Genomic DNA, 25,790 nt, shown 5'->3' with positions numbered 1-25,790 from the left:
ATTGAGGATACCTATACGAAGCCCAATAATAATATATAAAAAATCAGGGGTGTTACAGTTTCTTTATGTGTCTTCTTTAATTTCCTTTTTGAATCACTCCATTTGGAGTTTTGTAGCTCAAGTTATAGTCAATTTACCATAACTGGCCGGATTGGTCGTTACCCAGATTTTCTGGGCAAATGCCAAATTTGGTGTCCTAATTTGGACTAGCAATTTGAATTGGTTAGGTTCAGAATTTGAGTTTGTGTTCTTCATGAAAGTTGTTTGTCTATGTTTTCTATTGATATAAAATTCAGGTCAATTGGATATTTATACTCTGAGTTATGCCCAAATGAACAAACATTGTTTATTTGATCACTTTTACCAGGTCCAGAATTGGTTACCCGAATTTGGCTAATTTTTAGGTTATCCTAAGTTTGTTTTCTAGGCAAGGTTTCTTCATCAAAGTTGTGTCATTATGTGTCTAGTTTCATGTCCAATTCGCTTTGCACCAATTGAACCTACACAACTCAAGTTACAGCTACCCAAACTTGCTGGACTCACATCCAGCCTTGCGGGTCCTATGAGGCAGCATACCCAACCTCAAATCCAAAGCCATAATTCGCTTCAATTCCTCATCAAACATAGCCAAATTGTCACTAATTGACAATTAGGACTTCCATTCACCAACACATGAGCAAAACCCTAAGTTTGCTCTAAACCCTAACTTCCATACTCAACTTCCATGCAACCTATACTCCATCAACATATCCATCACATATATACATATCTAATACCATTTCTAGGCAAGTTTAATACCAATTAAACTCATCATACCCTCATACATCAAAGCTGCCAAAAATTTAAGTTCCCATATGCTTGATATTTTCTTCAATTTCATGTCATACTAACTTGATTTAGCATGCTTATAACACTTAAAGGAAAGAAGTAGGATGATTATAGCACTAACCTTTGTTTAGCAAAGTCTCTTTCTTGCCAACTTCAAGATTCTTGCTTCCTTTTACTTCCAAACACTCTAGCTAGGTTAGATGTTAAGTTTTTATGAAGATAATTATGGGAAATATGGTGAGATTTTAAGGAAATTTAAGCTTAAAGAGAGTAACAATGGTGGAAAGCTTTGGAAGAGGGAGAGCTTCGACCAACTTTTGAGAAATGAAGAAGATGAATGAATTTTTGGTTTATTTCTTTTTTTTTTTGTCTTTTTATATGTGCTTGTCTAAGTATGATTGGTGGAACAAATTTTAATTACATCATTTTACTTAAAGCTTATGTCATAATTAGCGTTTAATCTCATTTTTATTTTTATTTTCTTTCTTCCTTCTTTACTCATTTTTAATTATTTTTTTTCAATATTTATTCATATTTTTGGACATAATTCTCCCTTACTTGAATGGACAAGATGGTCAAAAATCGTCTCTGAAGGCGAAATGACCAAAATACCCTTCATTTAGCTTAAAAGACTAAAATTATCTGTACCGATTGAATAAATTTTCTAAGCATTTTCTTAGCATTCTAATGCCATCAAAACCTCAATGACTCTTCTCTGGAGTCCCAATAATTATTTCATAAATTTTCTCCCGGGTTTAGGTCTCCTAGCTGCGAAGACTGCAACTTTTCACGAGGTTACCCATCGCTAGGGCACCGGCTCATTTAACTTGGTTGTATTTTATTTCTAAAATTTTTCCTAAATTTTTCTTAATATTATTTGAGTTATTTATGACTCCTCACTCTAGTCTAAATATTTTTTTCCAGACGTTCTAATTGTCCAGACCAACACCTGTCACTGGAACAGTAGAATGTACGGAATTGTTACAGTGAGGGTGTTACACTCTAGCTTTCTATTGACTCCTTCTTGCATCTCATTCGTCAGAACTATATCATCTGCAAACATCATGCACCAAGGGATACTCTCTTGTATATGTTTCATCAATTCATCTAAAACTAATGTAAATATTCATATCATGAGGTGTGACGAAATTTTTACGCTGGTTGTCACCTACCGCAACCCTCCTCTTTTATCCGGGCTTGGGACTGGCTAAGCACAAACTATTTAGGCGGAGTTTGCAATTAAATATAATAATCTTGCAATTATTGAAAATTGATGGTAGAGAAAACCTAAGAAATTAATTAATTTTAAAATTAGTTGGGTATATAAAAATGTTACATATATAGCAAAATAATTGGAAGAAACAATTATTAGTAAATAAAAATAAAATAAAATAAAATAAAGATGGTTTAAAAAAATATATTCTAACTTTATTTAAGATTAATAAATTAAATGTATAAAAAATTGAAAAACTACAAACTAACTTTAATTAGGAGTAAAACACAATCATGGTAATTTAATATTATGATAATAAATGACTAAATAAAAATCAATATATTATGATAATATTATATTATGTATATTATGTTGATTGCAGTTTATGAATGAATGAATTAAAAAAATTAGCATTTTATATTATTAGAATATTAGTTAATTAAATTTTTTATTTAATTGAGTCAATAAAAAAATCAATTAATGATACAACATTTCCATAAAGAAATGTAACATTTAAATTTAAGTGTCTTTGTGTATCTCACTCCCATAATTTGATTATTTTTAAATTTTTTTATTACTTAAAAGAAAATTAATAAAAAAAATTTAAAAATATGAGTAATTAATTTTTCAATTTAGTTAGACTAATAAAAAATAACATTTTAAATTAAAATATGAACTCATTAAATTTTTTAATTAAATTTAATTAATCTTAGCCTATTTTAACTATTTAATTATTACAATTATTATAATTATAACAAATTTATTAAAACATAAGGCACAATTTTATAAAAGTTATTATACTACTAAAATTTTTTTTGAACTTAGCCGTTGTCAATGATACCATTGCCATATCACTTTTTTTTTTTTAATTTTATACATATTTTTAATTTTAAGTTATTAAATCATAAGAATAACTTATTTAATATGATCTAATATATGAAATTGTCATACTAATTGTAACACCCCAATTTTTGAAGAAATATTAAATATGGTTATTATTTGAATGGAAATATAATTTATAAAGTTTTGGAAAGAAAAGTTTAATTTAATTTTGGACCTAAAAGTAAAGTTTTAGAAGTTTTAGGGTGAATAATATGATTTTTAGAGAATTCAAGGACCAAAATGAAATTTTTTAAAAAAGAGAGACAGCTGGCAGCCCTTCTCTAGAATTATAAAAAAAAAAAAAGAAGAAGGAAAAAAAAATGGAGAGTAGAAGAATCGGGAAAGAGAAAAGGAAAGGAAAAAGAGAGAAAGAGAGAAGAAGAAAAAGAAGAAAGGAAGGAGAAAGATGGTGGCTAGATTTTTGAGATTTCTCTAGCAAAGATGGACGTCGACAAGGGAAAAAGAGGAAGAGTAGTTTGAAAATCAAGAAATTAAAGAAAGAAAAGGAGAAAGATGATGAATAGGAGCAGAAATAGGGGTTGAGCAAGGGCAATAACTTTGTCTTCTGTTCAGGTGATCCAAATCAACAATTTTCTTCTTCTCAGTAGAACCAATAAGTATTGAGTTGCATTATGAGTTTGATATTGATTTTATTTGTAATTTTAATATTATTAATTTATATTCAAGACACGCTCATGCATTCACTCATATGTATGTATATAATTAGTTAAATGTTATGCATGCTCCTTTGCTGCATATATTATTGATTTTATTTGTAGATGTTGCATTAAGATAACTTGGAGCTCTGTGTGTGTGTGTTAGTGTGAGTATGGTGTGGATATGGATATGGGTAAGATGAATAGTCGCGGTTAGAACTTGACTTGCTGAAACCCGATCCTTATATATAGATAAGTTGAGGTGAGCACAGCTTTGAGTTGATCTCACTGGCCCCTATACTTGAATTATTAAGCGAAAGTCCGGATTGAGTTGACCTCGCTAGCAAGTATTAAATTAAAAAAGCTATATAGGGGATCAGCTCTCGTATATATATTGATGTGACACATGGCTGTGAGTGTGCTCTAAGTTATCTTTTTGTGCAAATATTGATTGAATTATTTGAACTATGTGAATGTGTTGCATTTTATACATCGAAATGCATTAGATTTATATAGTTATAAAAATTATATTTAAAATCAATATCTTACTCTCTGAGTCGAACGCTTACTCCTGTTCAACTATTTTTTCTCATGTGACAGGTGGCTTTATTTATAATTAACCTATTTACTTTCTCCATAAGTTTAAACAGAAAATATTTTGATTCGCTTTTATTGTCTTTTATTTAAATCTAGAACTCTGCATGGATCAATAGTTGAATTTTAAAATCCAATATTATTGAGATAAATTTCATTGTTTTTTTAATTTAGAATTAATAAAATATTTATTATTAAACTTCTTCAATACTTGCTTAAAAAAAAGATAATATCAATTAATTGTTTTCTAATGTTTAATTAAATTATTAATTGAATGAAAAATGTATTTTTATATTTTTTTATCATAAATAAATAATTTAACATGAATTTAGATAATACAAATTCTTAGTTCAAAATGAACTGAAAATAATTTATATTATTATTATTAAAAAAATAATACAAATTATAATCTCACATATATATGGTAATAAAGTAATAATGACGGCAGCAATAAGCAATTGAAATGTGAACATTTGGGGTGGTCTTCCTCTGTGTACGGCGTGCAAATTTGGGATATTCCTTCTGAATTTCATATTGACAATGAATAAGTATGTGTATTAAATTATATGAGAACAAAAATTTTTTTAAATTGTTATAATTTTAAGGTGTAGTCTATTCTCACCATTAACGTGGATTAGGTTTATTTATTTCTACTTAAAAAAAAAAAATAAAAAGAAATGTGACATTTTCATTCATGGACAGTTATGTCTACCCTTTGTCTCATCCAAATTCTTTCCTTTCAGTCTGCATCATGTTACACTTAACCCCTTGTCTGATCCAAACTCTTTCCTTTCAGTTTGCACCATGTTACACGTTAAGTGTAACCTAGAAACATGGAAATATGGACTGGACTATGAAAAGGGTAGGGGTGTGCAGTTTTCGGTTTAAATTAAAAAATCGAACCAAATTGGTTAATTTGGTTTAATCAGTTCGGTTTTAAAATTTAAACGGTTCGGTTCGATTTATAATTTTAATAATTTCAGATTAATTGGTTCGGTTCGGTTATTTTCATAAAAAAAATCAAAAAAATCGAACCGAACCAAAATTATTAATATATATAGAAAATAAAAAAATCGAACCAAATTGAATCGAACCGAATCGAACCGAACCGAAATCAAAGAAAACCGAACCGAACATTAAGATTTTTGAGTTTTGATTTCTAATTTTTTTTGTTTTTATGTTTTTATTATTTAGATTTAATGTTAAAAATATGAAATTTTATAAATTTCAGTTTGATCGGTTTAAAACCGAACCGAACCGATATTTATCGATTCGATTTTCTCTTATCAATCGGTTCGGTTAGGTTTTTAAAATTTTTTATTTTCAATTTTCGATTTTATCAGTTCGGAACCGAACCGACCGTTTGCACACCCCTAGAAACGGGCACTAAGTGCTTATTTAATTTAATTATTAAATGCAGTTAATTAATAATTATTATTATTAGTTGGTAATTAATAATTAATGATAATTAAATCATATTAAATATTTAATAAAATTTTATAAAATGACTAATAAAAAAATATATATATTATATAACATGTAATTATTAATAAATATATAATTATTAATTTATTATATTATTTATATTTATTTTTTAAATAAATATATAATTTTTTTATTTATTATATTATATTTATTTTATTATTGAAATAAATAAATAAAAATTAAATAATATAAAAAAGTATAAATAACAGTGTAATATATATACATATATGCGTTCTCTATATAATATTGAGATGTATACAAATTAAGGGTAAAATAATTTTATTTGGAAGCAGCAACAACCGTTTGAGAATAACTCTAAAAATGTATATATTTTTTTTTATATATTTTGAAATTATAACAGTTTAAGAGCGTAAGAGCGTATCAACTGAACAACAACAGTTCAGTATTTTTACAAAATGAATTTTAAAGTAATTATTGAGTATGAAACCTTTATCGGCTATATTAAACCTCTAATCCAAACACTCTGAATATCATTAATTGCTAAGATCCTGCAAAAGGGGTTCATATTTTTTTAATATTACTCAGTGGTCTGTAAACCTTATGAAGTGGCATAAATTAAGGACGACAATATTTAATCGGCGACCTGAACAAACGGTGAATGACAATCACGCCCAATAGCACTAAAAAACCTAAATAACACGCCTAATAACCATACAAATAATTGCCTCACATCATCACCTTCAGCATTCAATATAATTTGCCACTTTACTGAGTAATGAAGTATATGAATGTGCCTACTAACTAATTTTTCCCATTTTCCAGTTGAAAGCTCTTACCAATACATAAGTATCCATAGTAATAAAAATAAATAAAAAAATAAACCTGTTCATCTAGGGGTCACCTCAGTGATTGTGACAGGAACAGAGCTCATCTGGTTGCTAGCAGAAGAGTCAGCAGATGACTTTTTAGTTGAAAATGATGGCCCACTGACGCCTACTGAATCTTGGAAGAAACCCGGCGCTGAAAGTAGCTTCTCATTAAGCCGGATGTTCCTTGAAAGCATGTCAACAACCTGGCTCATGAGTGGCCTCCGGCTTGCTGCTCCCTGGGTGCAGAAAAAGGCTACTTTTATGTATCTTACCACTTCTTCTTCGGGAAAATCTCCCATCTCTGGATCCACTATTTCTAAGAGTTTCCCCTCTTCATGAAGCTGCCATGCCTGTTGAAGCAGAATGGTTGTTAGACAGAAAAATATGACTATAGAAAAGGTGAGTAATCATTTTTAACTTCTTCAACCATGGAAGAGAATGTTGATTTCTCAGAGCAGAAATGTAATTTTTCTTAACAAGAAAATCTTTTATGGTAAGCACTAAGCAGGAAAAATGTTCCAATGCTTGAATAATTAGAGGGAAATGTGGACTTAAAATATATTGCAAAAGGAATCCATGTAAGACATTTGTGCAAACAAGCTGATGAGCAGAAAAGAAATAAAAATCTGAAGGTATCAGGAATTGCATCTAAAATTGGGAAAGGAAAATAAACGCACCCATTCTAGGAGGAGCTTTTGCATTTCTCCCCAGCTGGCCTTTGTACTGCTTTTGCCACTAATTATTTCAAGGATAAGCACCCCAAAACTATACACATCAGCCTTCATGGTTAACTGACCACCCAGTGCATACTCTGGTGCCAAATAACCACTGCATGAGGAAGAAGATAAGTACAAAGTTAATTAATTTTGTTTTGTATCACTCACAATAAGCATTCTATCTTTTCCCCCTTCTGTTTTTTTTTTCGGGTGGGGGTGGGGGAGGACACCAATTTCAAGGGCAAAGGTCCCGATAGATAAGTCAGAAATGGAAAAAATTGTCATTAGATATTTAAAAAATAATTTTATATTTATTAATTCCTAACTAATGTAAACAATATAATGTTACTTGTTCATTATAAATGTTTCTATTTGCAATCACTTGTAGAAAAATAAAACATCTTTTTTCAAATCCAGATCCTTCAATGGCCAAAAACAAACTTACTGGTTATTGGGATTTCTCATGACAGCACAACCACTGAATAGTTGTCTAGATCAGCCACTTAAAGCAGCAAGTATATCAAAACAACCAAGAAGAAGAATGCCAAACAAAAATAAGCAATTATTAAAAGTTCAGGGACCACATACGTTGTTCCTGCCACTCTTGTGCTAATATGAGTGATGTTATCTGGAAAGAGTTTAGCCAACCCAAAATCTCCAATCTTTGGGTTAAAATCTTTGTCAAGAAGCACATTGCTAGCTTTGATGTCTCTATGCACAATATGTGGAACAAGTTCTTCATGAAGGAATGCAAGGCCCCTAGCAATGCCCAAGCAAATTGCAGATCTTTTTCCCCAGTCCAGTTTAATATTTGTATTATTTGGACCTGAAAAGGTAAGGACAAAATACAAAATACAATATCAGTATTCCAATTCTACTGTGTTCAGAAATATCTGAGGTTTCACCTGTCATACTAAAAATTCTAATAAATTTACCTAGTAATGCATGATCAAGGCTGTTATTTTCTACATATTCATACACTAAAATTCTGTTTGTTCCTTCAGCACAACATCCTATCAACTCAACAAGGTTTGGATGCCTAACTTTTGATATTATAGTGATCTCATTCAAAAACTCACGCACTCCTTGCTTTGATTGAGCAGAAAGTGTCTTTACAGCCACTTGCCTTCCACTTTTGAGGGTTCCCTAACAAAATTGTGAAAATATAAATAAATAAAAGGCTTCATAAACATGAGATGAACAAGAAATAAAGCTGGTATATATATTTAACAGAAGAGTGAAACTTTAAGATGAAAAAGGAAAAAGAGGATTATTTTAAATGGTAATTTATGCTCTTTACAAAAATTAAGTTCATATGCTTAAGCAAAAACATGATATAGCAATATGAGAATATCAAAATCTCTATAGCCTAGGCACTACAGGTTTTCTTTTTCCCCATTCCAGTTGTGTTACAAGTATGGAGGAGAATTTTGTTATTTACATGTGTAATGTTTACTCAATATCAATATCCAGCTATAACTTAAAGAAATGTAAGAATCCACAAATGTCCAAAATAAACAATGTGTATTATCACATGCTTCTGATTTTTGGTTCAATCAATTTTGAGCCCGGCCAACCATAAATTCACTAAACTTATGTTATAACAATCATACATCAAAACGATGACCATCAAACTTGCATAAGAAACAAGTTGAAAGAAGAAGGAATATCAATGCAATGTTCTGAGTACATTTCAAAGAGTTAATATCAAGTTCAGCAATTTCCATTAGGTTAACATGCTAAACCATCTGTAAATTCTGAGCACCTTGTAAACAGTTCCAAAGCCTCCTCGTCCAATCTTATTGGTTGAATGAAAGTCATCTGTTGCTGATCTCAACTCATTATAAGAGAAATGGTTGATGTCACGAATTGAATTCCCTAGCAACAGAAAATGAAGCAACACAAAAAAATTATGAAGAGGAAGCCAAAATATAGTAATGGGTGAGAAAGAATGAGAGAAAAAAAAAATAAAAAATAAAGTCGCACAATATACAGTGGCTGAAAGTACATTAACACCATTTATAACACAATCAATGTTCAAACTTGAACTTAAATTGATATAGAATGTACAAAGCACTTATAAAAGACCCATGAACCGATTTTCTTTCGCTTGTTGATGATAATGACGAAACCATTACCGGTAAAGCTCAAGGCTTACATCAATCCACATGGCCCATATCCTAGAAATATCAAAATATGTGCAACCCTTAATCGCTTACAACAAATATATCTAAGAAAATTTGTCCAAAAACATAATAAAAATTTTAGACCATAATATTGTACAAAGTTATGTTTACAAACAGCCAGGGCATTATCAAAATCAGTCTGCTAGCTGCTCAATGTCTTACACTATTGCAGTTCAAATGGCTTTTAAGACAACCACAAAACTGGTAAACCTCTACCCTTCACACAACTACACAAGTATCCCTAAAACCCACCACCACAATCCATATGGCCTCAAGCAAGATCTAATCCCCTTTTAGCTATCCACATGTCAATAACAGTGTTATTGAGCTGATAACATAAACAAACAAACCTTGATTCAGACAACAGATCAATTAATTTCTACAAATTTTAGGTTTGGCTTCTACTTGTCTTTGCCAATTAAAAATGAAAAATGTCATCCAACAGTTAGAAGCATGACTCATATCAGTTGCACGTGCATTATTGAACCTCATCAATTATAATTGCGTAAGATTTGTAAAATACAGCAACTTGCCAGACAGAATCCCCAAACGTGAAATTAGCCCAGGTACATATTTTGCAAGCTAACATATAAAGTGTCAAAGCCATAGATAGAAAACCATCATTAAGTGGTCGGCAAGGTAAAGTTTGCCTACAATTTGTATTTAAAGCACTTGAGTACTGAAGCTGAATCCCTAGGTTAGAATTTAGAATCTAAGTAGTCTCAGATTACGAAACAGATAAAACAATAATAATATGCGGCCATCATGAGAGACAAATAGATAAAGATTTGAAGCAACTTCACTAACAGTTAAACTTCGTTAAATACCCAGATGAAATTCTCACCATCTGTAGCACGATGAGCACCGTCAGCTCTCCCTTTTGCACCAAAACAGCTACACCTCATATCTGCCTGCAATTGATCTGCTGCTGCTGCCTTCAAATCACATAGTTATACCTTCAAAAAAATTCAATAATTGAAGAGAGACAAATAGGAAGAGAGGTCAAAGAGGAAAAGGGGCATTCAATACATTCTATTTTTTCCAGACTCGTAAGGTTAGAAACATTGAATTGACGTTCAAGTCCTAGAAGCACTAATTCCACATTGAACTTCATTATCGCTCACCATTAATTCAAACCCCCGGACCTTACTATTCCAATCCAATAAAAAAAAATCCCAATTTAAAAAAATCTTCACATATAAAAATCAAGTTGACTCGCTAAAACCATTCGACAGTCTGTTACTGTAACAACTTCCCATTTACATACAATTATTACTTTGAAACCTGATTAAGAATTCCTCTATTAATTAGATTATTAACTAAGTGATCAAATCAAAATGCAAACAAAGAAAAAGAAGAAGAAATGAACTAAGAATCGTAATTAAGAAGTGCTCACCGCGATTGGAGAAGAAAACAAAGTGATTAAGAGCTGTGGACTTGGTTTCAGTTTCAGACTTTCTTGTTTTTTTCTTTAAATTCCTTCTCTTTCTATTGCGGAGAAATGCAGAGCTTTTTTTTTTTTTTTTATTCTTTCTGATTTCGGTATTTAGATTTCAAATTAGAATAAATTGGTTTATGTTGATCCAGCGACGACTGAGGACGGAGAAGAGTTCCGCCCGCCAGTTCTTAGACTCAGTTTGCTAGACGAATGCTTTTTTCTTTTTAGCTGTTCCAATTCAAGATAGTGACGGTTATAGTGGGGGGAAGACAGATTGCCCCCCAACTAACCTCTATCCGTCCACACTCATTACAAAACAATTTTTAACGAAAGCTTACATTGTTATTCAATGCTTAATTATCTCAAAATTAATGATTTAATATTAATTTTTTGAAAAAAAAAGTTATTAGATTAAATTAAGGATAATTATTTATATAATCACTCAATTTTATAAATATTTTTTATAAAAATGATTAAATTTTAATTTTTTTCATAAAATTTACGAAAGTTTAATTTAATTTTATAAAAATTACTATGACCAAAAATTAAAAATTTTTAAATTAACTTCTAACTTACAAATAAAATTATTTAACTAGTGATTAATGGTGGGAAGAAACGGAGAAAAAGGAGGGATTTGATGGTAAAAAAGATAGCTAGATGCATTTTATGTACTTTATTTTTTTTTAAGAAACTAATAAAATAAAATAATTTTATTTATAAATAATTGACGGGTTAGTAGGTTAATATGAAACCTTTAATTTTCTATCACAATAACTTTTATAAAATCAAATTGAAATTCATTGAATTTTATAAAAAAAATAAAATTTAATAATTTCTATGAAGATCTCATAAATTGAGTGACTACATGTGAAATTTGCCTATCAAATTAATCCATAATTACTGTAAATCAAAGGTTTCTAATAATATAAAATACCCTCGATGCCCTTAATTAGTTTTAGCGGCAAAGTAAGAGATTTTTTCCTCTATTGCTCTCTCTTCCCTTCTTTTACACTTTTCCTCCATTTTCTTATATTATTTTTGGTTTTTGAGCAAACAACATCATTATTATTTTTTCATTTTCTTGTATTATTTTTTGCTTGCATATAATATAGAGAACACACCTTAAATAAAAATATTCATGTGTTTTCTCTTAATATATCCAAAGATTACTTTTTTCATCATTCATAAGTATGATATTAACGAATTTGTACATTAAAATGATATAATTGTACTTAATTTTAACTTTTAAATTGAAAATTATATATATATATATATATATATATATATATATATATATATATATATATATATAGTACTTACAAGTATTTAGTATATTCTATATGTGTCTTATACAAAATTTTGTAACTATGTAATATATAAGTATGAAACTTAATGACGCATTGATAAGATAATTAATAAGGATGGCAATTAGTAGAATACTCGTAAAAATTATTATATTTGAACCCCAACTCAATTAAAATTTTTAATACCCGAATTCAATTAAAATTTATTCTAAATTACTATAACCATCCTAAATCCGATTATTATTAACCAAAAAATATCTAAACTCATTTAATTTTATATATTTTAATTACTAATCTACATAAAAAATATTTTTATTAATAGTTTATATTTTAAAATTTAATAATTTCATAAAACATTTAAATTCCATTTTTTAAACTAAAATGTATAAAACCTATTATAAAAAAATATATTTTATACGTAATTTGTTATTTACATAAGCGAGTTCGAGTAACAGATACCCAACATATAAAACTCGAACCGACCCGTGCTCATCACGAGTATTATTACTCAAACACTAACTTGTCCTAAACCTGATTATATATTATTTAAGCCCGTTCTATTAGGGTTCCGTCCGGTTGAGTACCCACAAATACTCGATCTATTAGTATCCCAAATAATTAAGGTTTATGTAGTATTTTATGAGTGTGTAATCAAGTCTTACATAGCATTTTAAACATTTATAATTTATATGATTTAAAGAATAATGATACATTGATAAGATAATTAATACTTACATAGTATTATGAGTATATGATATAATCGATCTAAACTATAATGACATATTGATAAAATAATTAAGGTTCACATAATATTTTATGAGTATGTAACTTAGTATTATATAGTATTTTAAAAGTATATAATATACCACATTTAATAAATAATGATCCATATAGCACTACTCTTTAAAAAATATATGATTTAATATTTTATATTAAATCCTTTCACTTTTATTCTGGTTTAAGGTTTTAATTAAATCACATAAATTATAACAAAACTCTTCATAATTTGATTAAATTATCTTTTTAGCACAATAATTATTTTTATAATTTTCTGTAACTCATCTTATCACCTCTTTCTCTCTTAATTAGGTGAGATAAGGGTAAAATTGGAAAAAAAAATAATTAATGCATCTTAATTTTCTTTCTTAAAGTGACAAATAATTTTAGACAAAACAACTTTTAAAAAGTGACTTATTAAGGTGGATGGAGGGAGTATTTGATTTCATTTAAATATAATTTTTTATTAGTTAATAAGTTTTTGGGGTAATCAGAGCAAAGAAAATCTCTTTTAAATCTAAAATACTCTAACCATGTCTTCCTTCCACTCTCTCTCTCTCCCTCCGACCTTTCTTTATGAGAAATTATATACTACCCTGCTATTCCATCTATGATTAATACATGAAATGGCAATATAATTGAAAATAGATAAGTGTAAAGAATTGTTAAGTAGTTATTTTCTTTAGGATTCATACTAGATAGTTACTATTTTATAAGACTCACTTATGTACATTTTGTAATGCCATTACTTGAGCTAAACATAATATTCTTCAAGGCCTGGGTGACAGGAAATGAAAGGAATTGAGTTGTGAGAGTGTGTAAGTAAGAGTAGGGTTTTATTATGCAATAGTGTGTAAGTAAGAGTAGGGTTTTATTGTGCAAACTTTCAGGGTTTAACAAATCAAGAATAGTAGTGGAAGGACTTCTAGAGGCGGGTTTAGCTGCCAAGCACAACTATTAGGATCTATTGTCGAAGTTTAAGGTTCAACCATCAAAAGTCCCTAGAGATGACTACAAGGCTGGTAGGAGATATTTTGGGACCATTTTCTCACCTAACACAATTTCTCTTTCTCCTTCTCATTTTCTCTCCCTTAACTTTCTCACTCTCCCCCTTAACTTTCTCACTCTCCAAAGCCCTTATCATTAAAAGACTCCTATAAACTCTTCATACAAGAGAAGTAAATTCTTTCTCCTTCCATTTTCTTCAAAAAGTTGAGAGATAAGTTTTGGGAAAAATCTTCCCTTTTTGATAAACCTGTCTTCAAGTAAATTTCCTTTCTTTTTCTAACTTCCTTTAGCTTCTTGAAACCGTATTTACATAAAGGAAAATTGATTCAATTGTTTGGGTTAATTTGAAGATTTTGAGTATAATTGTTGGATTTAGGTTGTTTAGAGGTTATTTTGGATGTTTAAGGCATGAAATAGCTTATTAAGGTTGGATATGGACTTCTGAGGGGTGATATTGAGGTTGAAGGCTTAAAATTCAAGTTTTGGGATTGAAGAAAATGTTTTGGAATATCCTACAAAGAAAACGTTTTGGAACGTTCACTAAAAGCTTGCTTCAACTCTTTACAAGATCCTCGATGAAATCTTGGTTAATGTTACTGATAACAAACATAGAGATCCCATTACGGATTCCATGAAGGTGGTAATTGATGTGGAAAACAATTTGATCAATGTTTATAACTGTTGAAATTTAGAAGGATAGAAAAGATAGGAGAAAAGTAGCAATAGAAGGATTTGTGTGGTATGTGGTTTGGCTATAGAAAGCATACATCCACAGGATAAGGGTTACTTTTTATTCACTTGTGTTGTGTGTTTTACATGATACATAGAACTCCATATTTATAACAGAAGATACATAATACATATGGAATGCTATCACTAAATCATAAATTACTTCTAAGTTTTGGTAATTAATCTCATGATTTTCTGATAATCGTGGGTTCTTTAATGAGACAATATCCCATGCATTAAGGAAAATTTTCATCAAATATAATGCTCCTCTTATGAGATTTTTGCTAAATTCATGGATTCATCATCAATCTCTCTCTCTCTCTAATATGTCATCTCTTTCCTTTTTAAATTTTTTTTTATTCTGTCTCTTTTTGTTTTTCTTTAATCTATCTTTTTTTATTCTTAGGTTCGTTTCTTTTCTTGAGAAATGGAGGAGAAAATGGAAGAAATGGAGTAGGAACTTCAAACTCTTGACTTTGAGGAAGAAAAACAAAGTAGGGATTTCAACTCTTAGCTCTAATGAAGGAGAAGAACAGAGTAGGGATTTCAACCCTTAGATCTAATGAAGGAGAAGAATAGTAGGGATTTTAACCTAAGCTCTAATGCCATTTTGAAATTTAGAACAATGGAAAATATAGGAAAAAATTATCAAGAGATGGTTCGGTTATGAAAAGCTTACATCCATGGGCACAACCTCAAAAGGGCTAATTTTTTTTTCTTTTTAAATGTGCAAAGCCGCATTTAAAAGCCCTTAAGGGAAAAACTTTGAAGGTTAGCAACAAGCCCAACTCAAAACAGCCCAAACCCAAACCCAAACCTGACCTACAATACAAACCCATCCCCAACCTATAACCCTAGGATTAAAAGGGCTCCATTTGATTCACTTCTATTGTGTGTCTTCCATAATACATAGATGATCATATTTATAATGTAAGATACATAATGCATATGGAATGTAATCAATAAATCATAAATCACTCCTAAGATTTTGGTAATCAATCTCATAATTATAGGGTTCTTCAACCAGACATATCCCATGCATTACGTAAAAATTTCATCAAATCCAACAAAAATAATGGTGATGGGGTTTTAATGGAGATCAATAAAAAGGAGGGTGTGCGTGTGTTAAAATTTGTGAAAATGTATAGCTAAAGAGAGATGGGACAAAAGTTAAAGAGTTTGCAACTAGAGGTCAATAAGGGGTGTAATACCCTAAATTTTTAAATAATTATTTTATATGTAAATTATAATATTTTATTTTATTAAATATTATGAAAATTAAATTAGAATTTTCTGGATTTTTAAAATGGGGTTTGATTTTCTTGAGACAATAAATTTCATCAATTTTTAAAAATTAATTTAAAGACCACGTGGCAAAATTAAAAATATATTTGGATTCCACAAATTTTTCTGAATTTTTGAAAATATTTTTTAAAATTTTCGGGTCTCATTTTGGGTCACAAGACACAGTAAAAATTCAATTTTGGGTATCCTAAACCGAATCGACCGACTCGAACTGGATTGAATCGGACTGATCCTATTTTTCTTCCCCTCCTTCTCCCCTGCGCACGACCTCCCCTCCCCTCCTCTTCATTTTCTCTCTTCTCTCCCCTCCCCATTGCCAGCCACCACCTCCCCTCCCTCCCCAACTTGCCGGTGCACCACCAGGATGCCTCCCCACCGTCGACCGCAGCTCCTATCGCCACGTGCAGCCTGCTGTTTTAACTTTGAAGGCCGATTCCAATCGATCCAGCCACCAATCGGACCAAGTCCAGTCCCAATCACGTTCTACTCTTCAAGAGCTTTCCAAAGACACCAAGAACACGAATTTTTGGCGAGCAGTTTGTCCGATTTAAGCCCTAAAAGTTTTAGCTTATTTCAAATTATGGGCTAAATTTCTCCAAAACTGAAAATCCCACGACAATTCCAAGACCATCAGCACGCTCTACTAGGCGAGAGCTTCGTAGTGATATAAATTTCAAAATTTTTTGACACTGAAAATTCAATGGGTCCCACGAACTTTGTAGTATTTTTCTGAGCCTTTAATGAGATTATTTAATTAAATAAAAATTATATTCTAAATCTTAGTATTGTAGGCTTCGCATAGGTACTTTCATTTTGCAGAAATTCCACCGGCTCCCTGATTCAGATTTTCAAACTGCATAAAGTGCATCAAATTATCTCAAACTGTGCCTATATTATAGTCCTTGCCACCAATTTCAGATGCTCTGAATGCGTTCTAAGTGTCAGAATTAGTTTAGGTAAACCCGAACTCTAAATTTCCTTAATTGCCTAGTGCTGGATTTAGAATAAAAATCTATAAAATATTTGTGAGTGACTAGAAAATTATAATTCCTTTTGCAATAGCCTTATAGCATTGTTAAGAATTGCAGGGCAAAATTTTAGAATTTTTAGAGCTAGTTTAAATGATTTTTGTAGAATGTCAGTTTTAAAGACTATAACTGAATTTTTCAATTACGTGAGTTTTGCCTGGTTTGGAGAGCCCAGGAGGGGCCATGTGATATTGTTGAGATGTGGGTTTGAGACTTGTGATTTTAGAAGTGTGATTTGAACCACTTTGCTAGTTGAGTAGGTACTAAGTATTAGGAAAAACTCTGCAGAATTTTCGGCATAAATTAGGACTTTTTTGTCTCTTTAAAGTCTTATTTTAAAGTTAGCACTGATAAATTTATAATATAACTGTTTAGGTGATTAGGGTCAGCCATCCTCATCCACTCAGCCACCATAGTAGCTTCTGGTTAATCAGTGAATAGATATTAATTTTATTTATGACTTCAATATTATTAAATATTCAAGGCTTGCCCATACATCATTTATAAGTATATGTATATAGTTATTATTAGGCACGCCTTGTATTACATTGTTATTTGATGAAATCGATGTAGGTGTCGCCTTAGGGTAATTTAGAGCTTTGTGTATGGGTTGGTGTGTGTGGCGTGATACTGGATATGGGTAGGATAGGCAGATCGACTGGAGCTAGTCTCGTTAGGGCCCAATCTTTTTTGTGATAAGTCGGGGTGAGTATGGCTTTGAGTTCATCTCGTTGACCCCCTCATTTGGATTATTAAGAAAAAGTTTGGCTCGAGTTAATCTCGCTGGCAGGCATTAGATTAAGAGAGCTGTATAGGGGATCAGCTCCTATATGTATACATATGTTGATTTGATATACGGGTGTGTGAGTGCTCCAAATTATTTTTTTTGAAAATATTATTTGAATTTTGTTGAATATATTAGTATTTGTTACATTTCATCCTTAGGGATGTATTAGTCTTAGGTAGTTATAGAAATTATATTTAAAATCAATATCTTACTTTATAAGTCGAACGCTCACTCCTATTCACTTTTTTTTTTCAAGTTATAAGAGGATCTCCTTCTTGTGATTAACCTGTTTCCTTTCTCGCAAGTCTTTTAGCAGCAATATGTATTTCATTGTATTAATTAAAAATCTAGAGCTCCGTATGTACTAGAAGTATTTATTTAGCTTGAGACTATAATAGTTTATTTATTTTGAAATTGTAAACCTATTATTTATGCATTTGTGGATATATGGGATGTGTATTTATCTGGAATGACGGAGCTAAGCTTCCATTTGATTAAATTGCTATGTTGAGGATTGTGAGGGTGAGCTGAGCTCCCCAAATAGATATATTTTATTATTACCGGTCCAGTGAGCTAAAAACTCCCCGTTGGATAGTCCAATTTCTGGCCGGACTCTGTCCATTTGTCTTCTTGAAATTGGACTACAGTGATAGGCCTTAGGTTTAGACTTTGAATAGTTAGGCTTATTATAGACTTTGGAAGCCTTATACTGACCTAAGTTCTAGTATTGGTCCAGCCCATAATTTGGGTCGTGACAAAGGGGGGTGTGTGGTTTGGTTGCAAGTAGAGAGGAGAAAGGCGTGAGTAAAGAAGGGTGGGAGCCCGAAGAAAAGGGGGAAGAATGGATCTTAGAGGGGGAGAATTATTTATTTATCTAATTTTTAGTCATTTTCCACATCAACTTCGTTGAGCTAACTTCATCAATTGAAAAAAAAAATATGTGAGATATTAATAAAATTAAAAGTACATAATATTTTTGTAAAAAAAAAAAAATTAAAATTCATAGTTTTTTTTGAGATTTTTGCCTTATTATTTTACACTAATTTCATTTTTTTTAATAAGTGGGGCATAAGAAACAAATGTGTGCACTCATTGTGCATAAAGTTAATAGAAAACTTAAGGAAGTAAATTAATAAAATATAAAATTTACTTAAGATGTATAAAATTTTTTACTATGTATTTGAGGGTTAAAATTCCTTGTTGTCCATCATTTTTCCATTCGTAAGTGTTTAGAGGGGCAAGACTCATCTTGTCCCCTTTCATTGGAAAAACTATATGATAAAACTGTGATTCCATGTAGGTAATCCTATATAAAATGGCAAGCAAATAAAATTTAGACACATAGATAAAAGTAGATCCTATAAATAAAAAAGTGAATCTCAAAATAAATAACTACCAAGTAGTTTTTTTTTTTTTTTTTTTTTGGTAACATGAATTCATCTACATGTTAACTTGTTAGTAGTTTGTCATTCTATGTGTGCATCCTACATGGAATCACTAACTTATTATATAATTACTCCTTTCATTGGGAAAATTATATGCTAAATCAGTTCTTAGTTGGTATGGCAAGCTAATTAATTTTAATATGTGTATTTATTTTAAAAAAATATTAAGAAGAAAAAATAATAGTAAAATAGGTTTCTGTTTTTTGTAGAAAATGGGTTAGTTTTTCACTTCATTTTTGCACGTCATCACTATTAACTTTTTGGCAAAAGTTATAATTTGGCCTTTAAAATATGATCAATAGTCATATGAGTGCTTAAAATATTTCAGGGTCTCACTAAGCCCTTCAAGTTAAAAAAAAAATAAAATAAGTCTTTCAAATTTTAAAAATAAATCAAATAAGTCTTTTTACTATTTTGGGGATAAATAAGCTCTTTTAACTTTTAAAAATAGATGAAAAAATATTGAACTATAATTTATCTTTAATATAAATTCAGTCAAGGCCGTGTAGAAAAATCTTTTAGTCCATGGAGTCCTCGTTAGCAATCCTGCGTATCTAATTTACAACATCCTAGTAAATAGCTATTGCATTCTGGGGTAGATTAATAAATTATTCTTTGCCGAATGATTCAAAAAACTTCTCTATGGGTTTAAGAAATTTCTATAGATAAGCTTCTTGAACTATTTTGTAAATAATAATTTATCAATATGCTCCAAAATACACCATATTTCTTTCAGGATATTGCAAATCAGATATGCAAGATTGCTGATGACCCCATGCACTATAAGATCTTCATACACAGCCTTGGCCGGATTTATATTAGAGGTAGATTATAATTCAATCTTTTTTATCTATTTTTAAAAGTTAAAGGGTTTATTTGTTCACAAAATAGTAAAATATAGTAAAATAGTTTGTTTGATTTATTTAAAAATTTGAAAGACTTATTTGATCATTTTTAAAACTTGAATGGCTTAATTGTATCTCAAAATACTTTAAAAATTTATATGACTATTTAGCATAACTTTAAGGGTCTTAATATACCTTTTGTCAAACTTTTTTTTTTTAATTTTATTTTGCAAAAAATAATTCCACATATTAAAATATGAATGGCATGTCATACCAAGAATCATGGAGGCATTATATAATTTCTCCTTCTCGTGCCCGTGCATAAAAAGAGGGCACATGAAAACTACCCCAATGTGGCACCATATTCTTTCTACATTAGAAAAGAGACTATCATGATTAGCTATTAGCTATCCAAAGAAAGGAGCGAACTTGTTGGAAACCATCCCACCTCCAATTCAGTTTCCATAAAAAAGTGATATTTTGATTGAAAGAAAATATATATATAAAAATTAATATATATATATATATATATATATATATATATATATATATATATATATATATGAGTTCATGCAAGTTATTAGGAATCAACTCATTAAATTAGAAGCATCTACTTCTACTCTTGCAGCACCTGACACTCCTCAAGCATCTCAGAAAAGTGTCAACATCCTAAAAAAACTCAGACCAACAAAACCTCTAAGAAAACCTGAAATAAATAGGCTTTATTAGCAGAAAACAGAACCTCTTCCAAACAGCTCCAGACATAGGCATAAAAAAATAGACCTAACATTTTGACTCAGTCAAAATTTAGTACTTCCACTATCTATGAATGGAACATAGATGGTATGTCTAACAGGGAAAACAAGCACATATGAAAATGATGAAAAATCAAATCATAAATGATAAACAGTAAATATTAACTCAGGACATCGGCAAATGTCCACAAATGAAAAGAGAAAAGAGTTTGAACTCACTGAAAAGTTTTGTATTTTATTGAATTTGAAGGAGTTACAGAAAAGTATGGAGATTACAATTCGTATAATAAATTGGAGGCTTACTATTTAACCTGATTTATTTTAATGACTAAAGACATATTACTTATTTATAGTAATAGATATAGACTACAAAATAAGGGATCAATTGTATGTATATATATGTGTGTGTGTGTGTGTGTGTGTGTGTGTGTATGTATATGTATGAATTCATGCAAGTTATTAGGAATCAGCTCAGTAGATTAAAAACATCTACTTCTACTCCTGTAGCACTTGACACTCCTCAAGTATCTCAGAGAAGTGTCAACATCCTAAAACATGACTTAAACCAACAATACCTCTAAAAAAAACCTGAAATAAATAGGCTTTATTGGCAGAAAATAGAACCTCTTTCAATAATAGCTCCAGACATAGGTAAAAAAAATAGACATAATATTTTGACTCAGTCAAAATTTAATATTTTCACTGTTTATGAATGGAACATAGATGGTATGTCTGATAATTAACAGGGAAAACATGCACATATGAAGATGATGAAAAATCAAAATCATAAATGATAAACAATAAATATTAACTCAGGACTTCAGCAAATGTCCATAGATAAAAAGAGAAAAGACTTTGAAGTTATTGAAAAGTTTATATTTTATTGAATTTGAAGGAGTTACAAGAGTTACAAAAAAGCATGGAGGTTACAATTCGTATGATAAATTGGAGGCTTACTATTTAACCTGATTTGTTTTACTAACTAAAAACATATTACTTATTTGCAGTAATAGATATAGACTACAAAATAAGGGATCAATTGACCTTTTTTTAATATATTCTTTTTATATACACGCATACTTATAAATGTTGACCTTTATCAATTTTATTTTTGAGAAAATTTAAAATTACTTAAGACTAAAAAACATATTGTGTATTTAAAATTTTATTTACTTTCAAAATTTTATTGTAATTTTTTTAAATATGAACTTTATCAAGATAAAATGGTACAATTTTACATAAACTCAACTCAACTTAACTCAACTAAGCCTTTATTCCAAAAATTTGAGGTTAGCTATATAGATTCTCTTTTTCCACTCTAAACGATTTTGGGTTAAATCCTCAGAAATTTGTAATGCTTCTAGGTCATGTTGTACTACTCTCCCCCAAGTCAATTTAGGTCTACCCCTTTTTTTCTTTCTATCCTCTAACCTAATGTGCTCTACTTGTCTAACTGGAGCCTCTGTATGTCTACGCTTCACATGACCAAACCACCTCAATCTCCCTTCTCTCAACTTATCCTCAATTGGCACCACTCCTACCTTTTCTCGAATACTTTCATTACATACTTTATCTAGTCTAGTATGGCCACTCATCCACCTTAACATTCTCATCTCTGCAACTCTTATCTTAGACGCATACGACTCCTTCAATGCCCAACACTCACTACCATATAACATAGCCGGTTGTATGGCTGTACGGTAAAACTTTCCTTTCAACTTATTGGGAATCTTGCGATCATATAAAACTCCCGTGGCACGTCTCTACTTCAACCATCCGGCTTTAATCCTATGACTAACATCCTCCTCACATCCCCCATCTACTTGAAGGACTGAGCCGAGATATTTAAAGTGATTACTTTGGGACAGTACCACTCCATCCAAACTAACTCCTTCCCTATCACCTGTTTGGCCTTCACTGAACTTGCAATGCATGTATTCTGTCTTCATTCTACTTAACTTAAAACCTTTTAACTCTAGAGTATTTCTCCAAAGCTCTAACTTTCTATTGACTCCTTCTCGCTTCTCATCTATCAGAACAATATCAACCGCAAATATCATGCACCAAGGAACACTCTCTTGTATATGTTTCATCAATTCATCTAAAACTAATGTAAAAATTTAAGGGCTTATAGCTGATCCTTGGTGTAATCCAATTAAGATAGGAAAATCTCTTGTGTCCCCTCCCACTTTACGCATAATAATAGTTGCTCCTTCATACATATCTTTCAATATTTGTATGTACCTAATAGATACCCTCTTTTGTTCTAACACACTCTATAAGACATCTCTTGGAACACTATCATAAGGCTTCTCCAAATTAATAAAAACCATGTATAGATCTTTCTTCACATCTCTATATTTCTCCATTAAGCTTCTAATGAGAAAGATCGCTTCCATAGTTGAACGACCGGGCATGAAGCCAAATTGATTGAGAGAGATAGAAGTATCATGAAGTAGTCGATGCTCCACAACTCTCTCCCACAACTTCATAGTATGGCTCATGAGTTTAATTCCCCTAAAGTTCGAGCAACTTTGTATGTCTCCCTTATTTTTAAAAATAGGTACTAAAATACTCCTCCTCTATTCATTTGGCATTTTCTTTGAGTTTAGAATCTTATTAAATAATTTAGTTAACCATGCCACTCCCATATCTCCCAAACACTTCCACACTTCAATTGGTATTCCATCGGGTCCACAGGCTTTACTTGTTAGTAGTATGCCCTAGAGCATATCATTTAGTATGTATCTTGTACATATTTTTATTAATAAAAAAAGGCATTTCCACTTTTCCGTTTACATAATATATTTATGTGTAATAGAAAAGGTCCATTGATATTTTGTTAGAAATATTATTCTTAAGTTGTTAAGAATATGAGTGATAATATTTCTAGCACAAAGTATCATAAATAGGTTCTCAATCGAGGATACTTCATAATAAGGACATGACTTATCCAGAAAGATTGTATTCATGTTTGTTCCCAAGTTATTTATATGAGATATAAATAAGATGGAATGGTGGGTCTCATGCCATATAACAAACATGATAGGCACTTATAAATGATAAGTAGGCCGAACCAGTGATACTTATGACAAGCACATGGAGTTTACTCTTGTCAATGTTTTGTCATAAATCATATCAGTGCATATAATCTTTAGACCTGAGATAGCACAGTTATCTTGTATATAGGTAGTTTGAGTTTGATACTGCTTTCATACTTGTACTATGTATGGGTATATGGCATGTGTTGGCTCCTACTAGTTATATATGGAGGTAGGTGTTGATCAAGATGGAATCTGTTCCTCTAAGTAAATAGAGATAAAATTCTATGTTCATTTAATTGTTCTTGATGTTTCAAGTTCCTAGCCAGGACAGATAGATTTATTCAGAAAAGATTTTCTGATGAGAAAATCTTTTAATCAAGAACTGGAATTAAAAGAGAACATAATATTCATAGCAAATGGAGTTTGACATAAACTATGACTCCAGCTTGAGTTGTGATTTTGTAACAGAAAGATTCTAGTGCATGGTAACATATGATTATAGGTTCATTTAAGGTAAACCTTATTACTAATTGGGTGGCCATGGCATGCTATGCTAGGTGTTAACCATGGTCTATGAGGTTCATAAAATGATTTAGAGAAATCATTTGTGGTAAGAAAGAGTTCTGATGATATTAAGAGTTGATATCATGACTCATTGCCAGTTAGTGATGAGCCTAGTAAGTCACACACATACACAAGTTATTACCTATTTAAATATGATTTAATTAATTAATTAAAGAGTTTAATTGATTAATTAAATAGGTTTAGTTTGCAATTAAATTGCAAAGTCCCTAGCATGACTTGAAACCAAATCTAGATTATTGGATGTATAGTATAAGTTGAATTTATATTTAAAGTGTTTAAATATGAATTTAATTAATGAGAAATTAATTAATAGAGATTAATTAATTAATTTATATTTGATATAAATTAATTAGAAGAAGAAAATAATTATTTTGGGTTAAGAACTCAAAATTAAGACACAGGGGCATTTTGGTCATTTCACAGTGTGACACGTGGCACCATGAGATGGTGACACATGGGATTACACATAAGCTTGCCAAATGTTTTTTTTAATCATGTAAGATGATTAAAATCAAGATTAAATATAGGTTTGACACTTGGCACAATGTGATTGGGTCACTTAAACCTAGAGCTAATCAAAGGGTGACATGTGGCAAGGGTTTAATGTGTTAACCTAACTATTTAAGTGTTGTTATGAAAAGAAAAAGCAACTAGCAGCCACTCCTCTCCTTTGTCACGCCACTTTGAGGATTTTCATCTATTCTTCTTCATCTCTCATCAATTCAAAGAGATTAGCCATCAATCTCTTGAATTAAGAACACTAGAAATTGTTTCTAGTGTCCTGTTTACATCTCTAATCTCTTAAAAGGCAAAACTTGAATTTCTAATTAATAGAAAAAGCTTTAGAAGCTGTTCAAGGGCTTCCATAGGTGTTCTTGGTGTGGACAAGCTAGAGGGACAACATCTGGTGTCCTGAAGACGAATCTCAAAGGCGCAGACACGCTACAGTGCATCAAGAGGTTAGTGTAATCGTTCTTGATTTAATCTAGGGTTCTAAAATTAATCTGATTAATTTTAAAATCTTAAAAGGCAAATACATATCCAAAAAACATATTAAAAGAGTTTTAATATGTTGTTTATCATTGAAATCCAATAGATAAAAATAAATCTTGCATGATGCATGTGACCCTAGGTGAAAATTTTTGAATTCAATGGTATAAACTTGTGTTTTTCACGCTTCTGTTCCTTCAATTGGTATTAGAGCCACTATATTTGCCATTTAGATTGTTGATTATATGATTTAATTGTGTGATTTGATCATGAGATGATTGATCCATTGCTGGTTGGATCAAGAGGTGTGGCGGCATGCTTGATGAACTCCAACATGGTGCGCATGGCTTGGGAAGATCA

At 30.6% G+C, this 25,790-nt stretch overlaps 1 protein-coding gene across 1 annotated transcript; it reads right to left on the bottom strand.

Annotated features, from left to right (window-relative positions):
* Nucleotides 1–6,365: 6,365 nt before the first annotated feature.
* On the bottom strand, nt 6,366–11,080 carry LOC110657512 (putative serine/threonine-protein kinase). The gene is made up of 7 exons (XM_021814749.2): nt 10,787–11,080; nt 10,235–10,346; nt 8,970–9,082; nt 8,140–8,350; nt 7,793–8,030; nt 7,166–7,316; nt 6,366–6,838 (listed from the first exon to the last, which is right to left on the bottom strand). The coding sequence occupies exons 2-7, from the start codon at nt 10,293–10,295 to the stop codon at nt 6,506–6,508; spliced, it is 1,107 nt and encodes a 368-aa protein (XP_021670441.2). The 5' UTR covers nt 10,296–10,346; nt 10,787–11,080; the 3' UTR covers nt 6,366–6,505.
* Nucleotides 11,081–25,790: the final 14,710 nt, after the last annotated feature.

This window comes from Hevea brasiliensis, chromosome 11 (assembly GCF_030052815.1).
Source record: "Hevea brasiliensis isolate MT/VB/25A 57/8 chromosome 11, ASM3005281v1, whole genome shotgun sequence".
Lineage (NCBI taxonomy): Eukaryota > Viridiplantae > Streptophyta > Magnoliopsida > Malpighiales > Euphorbiaceae > Hevea > Hevea brasiliensis.
The sequence above is the reverse complement of the archived record's forward strand: the minus strand, read 5'-3'. Positions and strand labels throughout refer to the sequence as shown.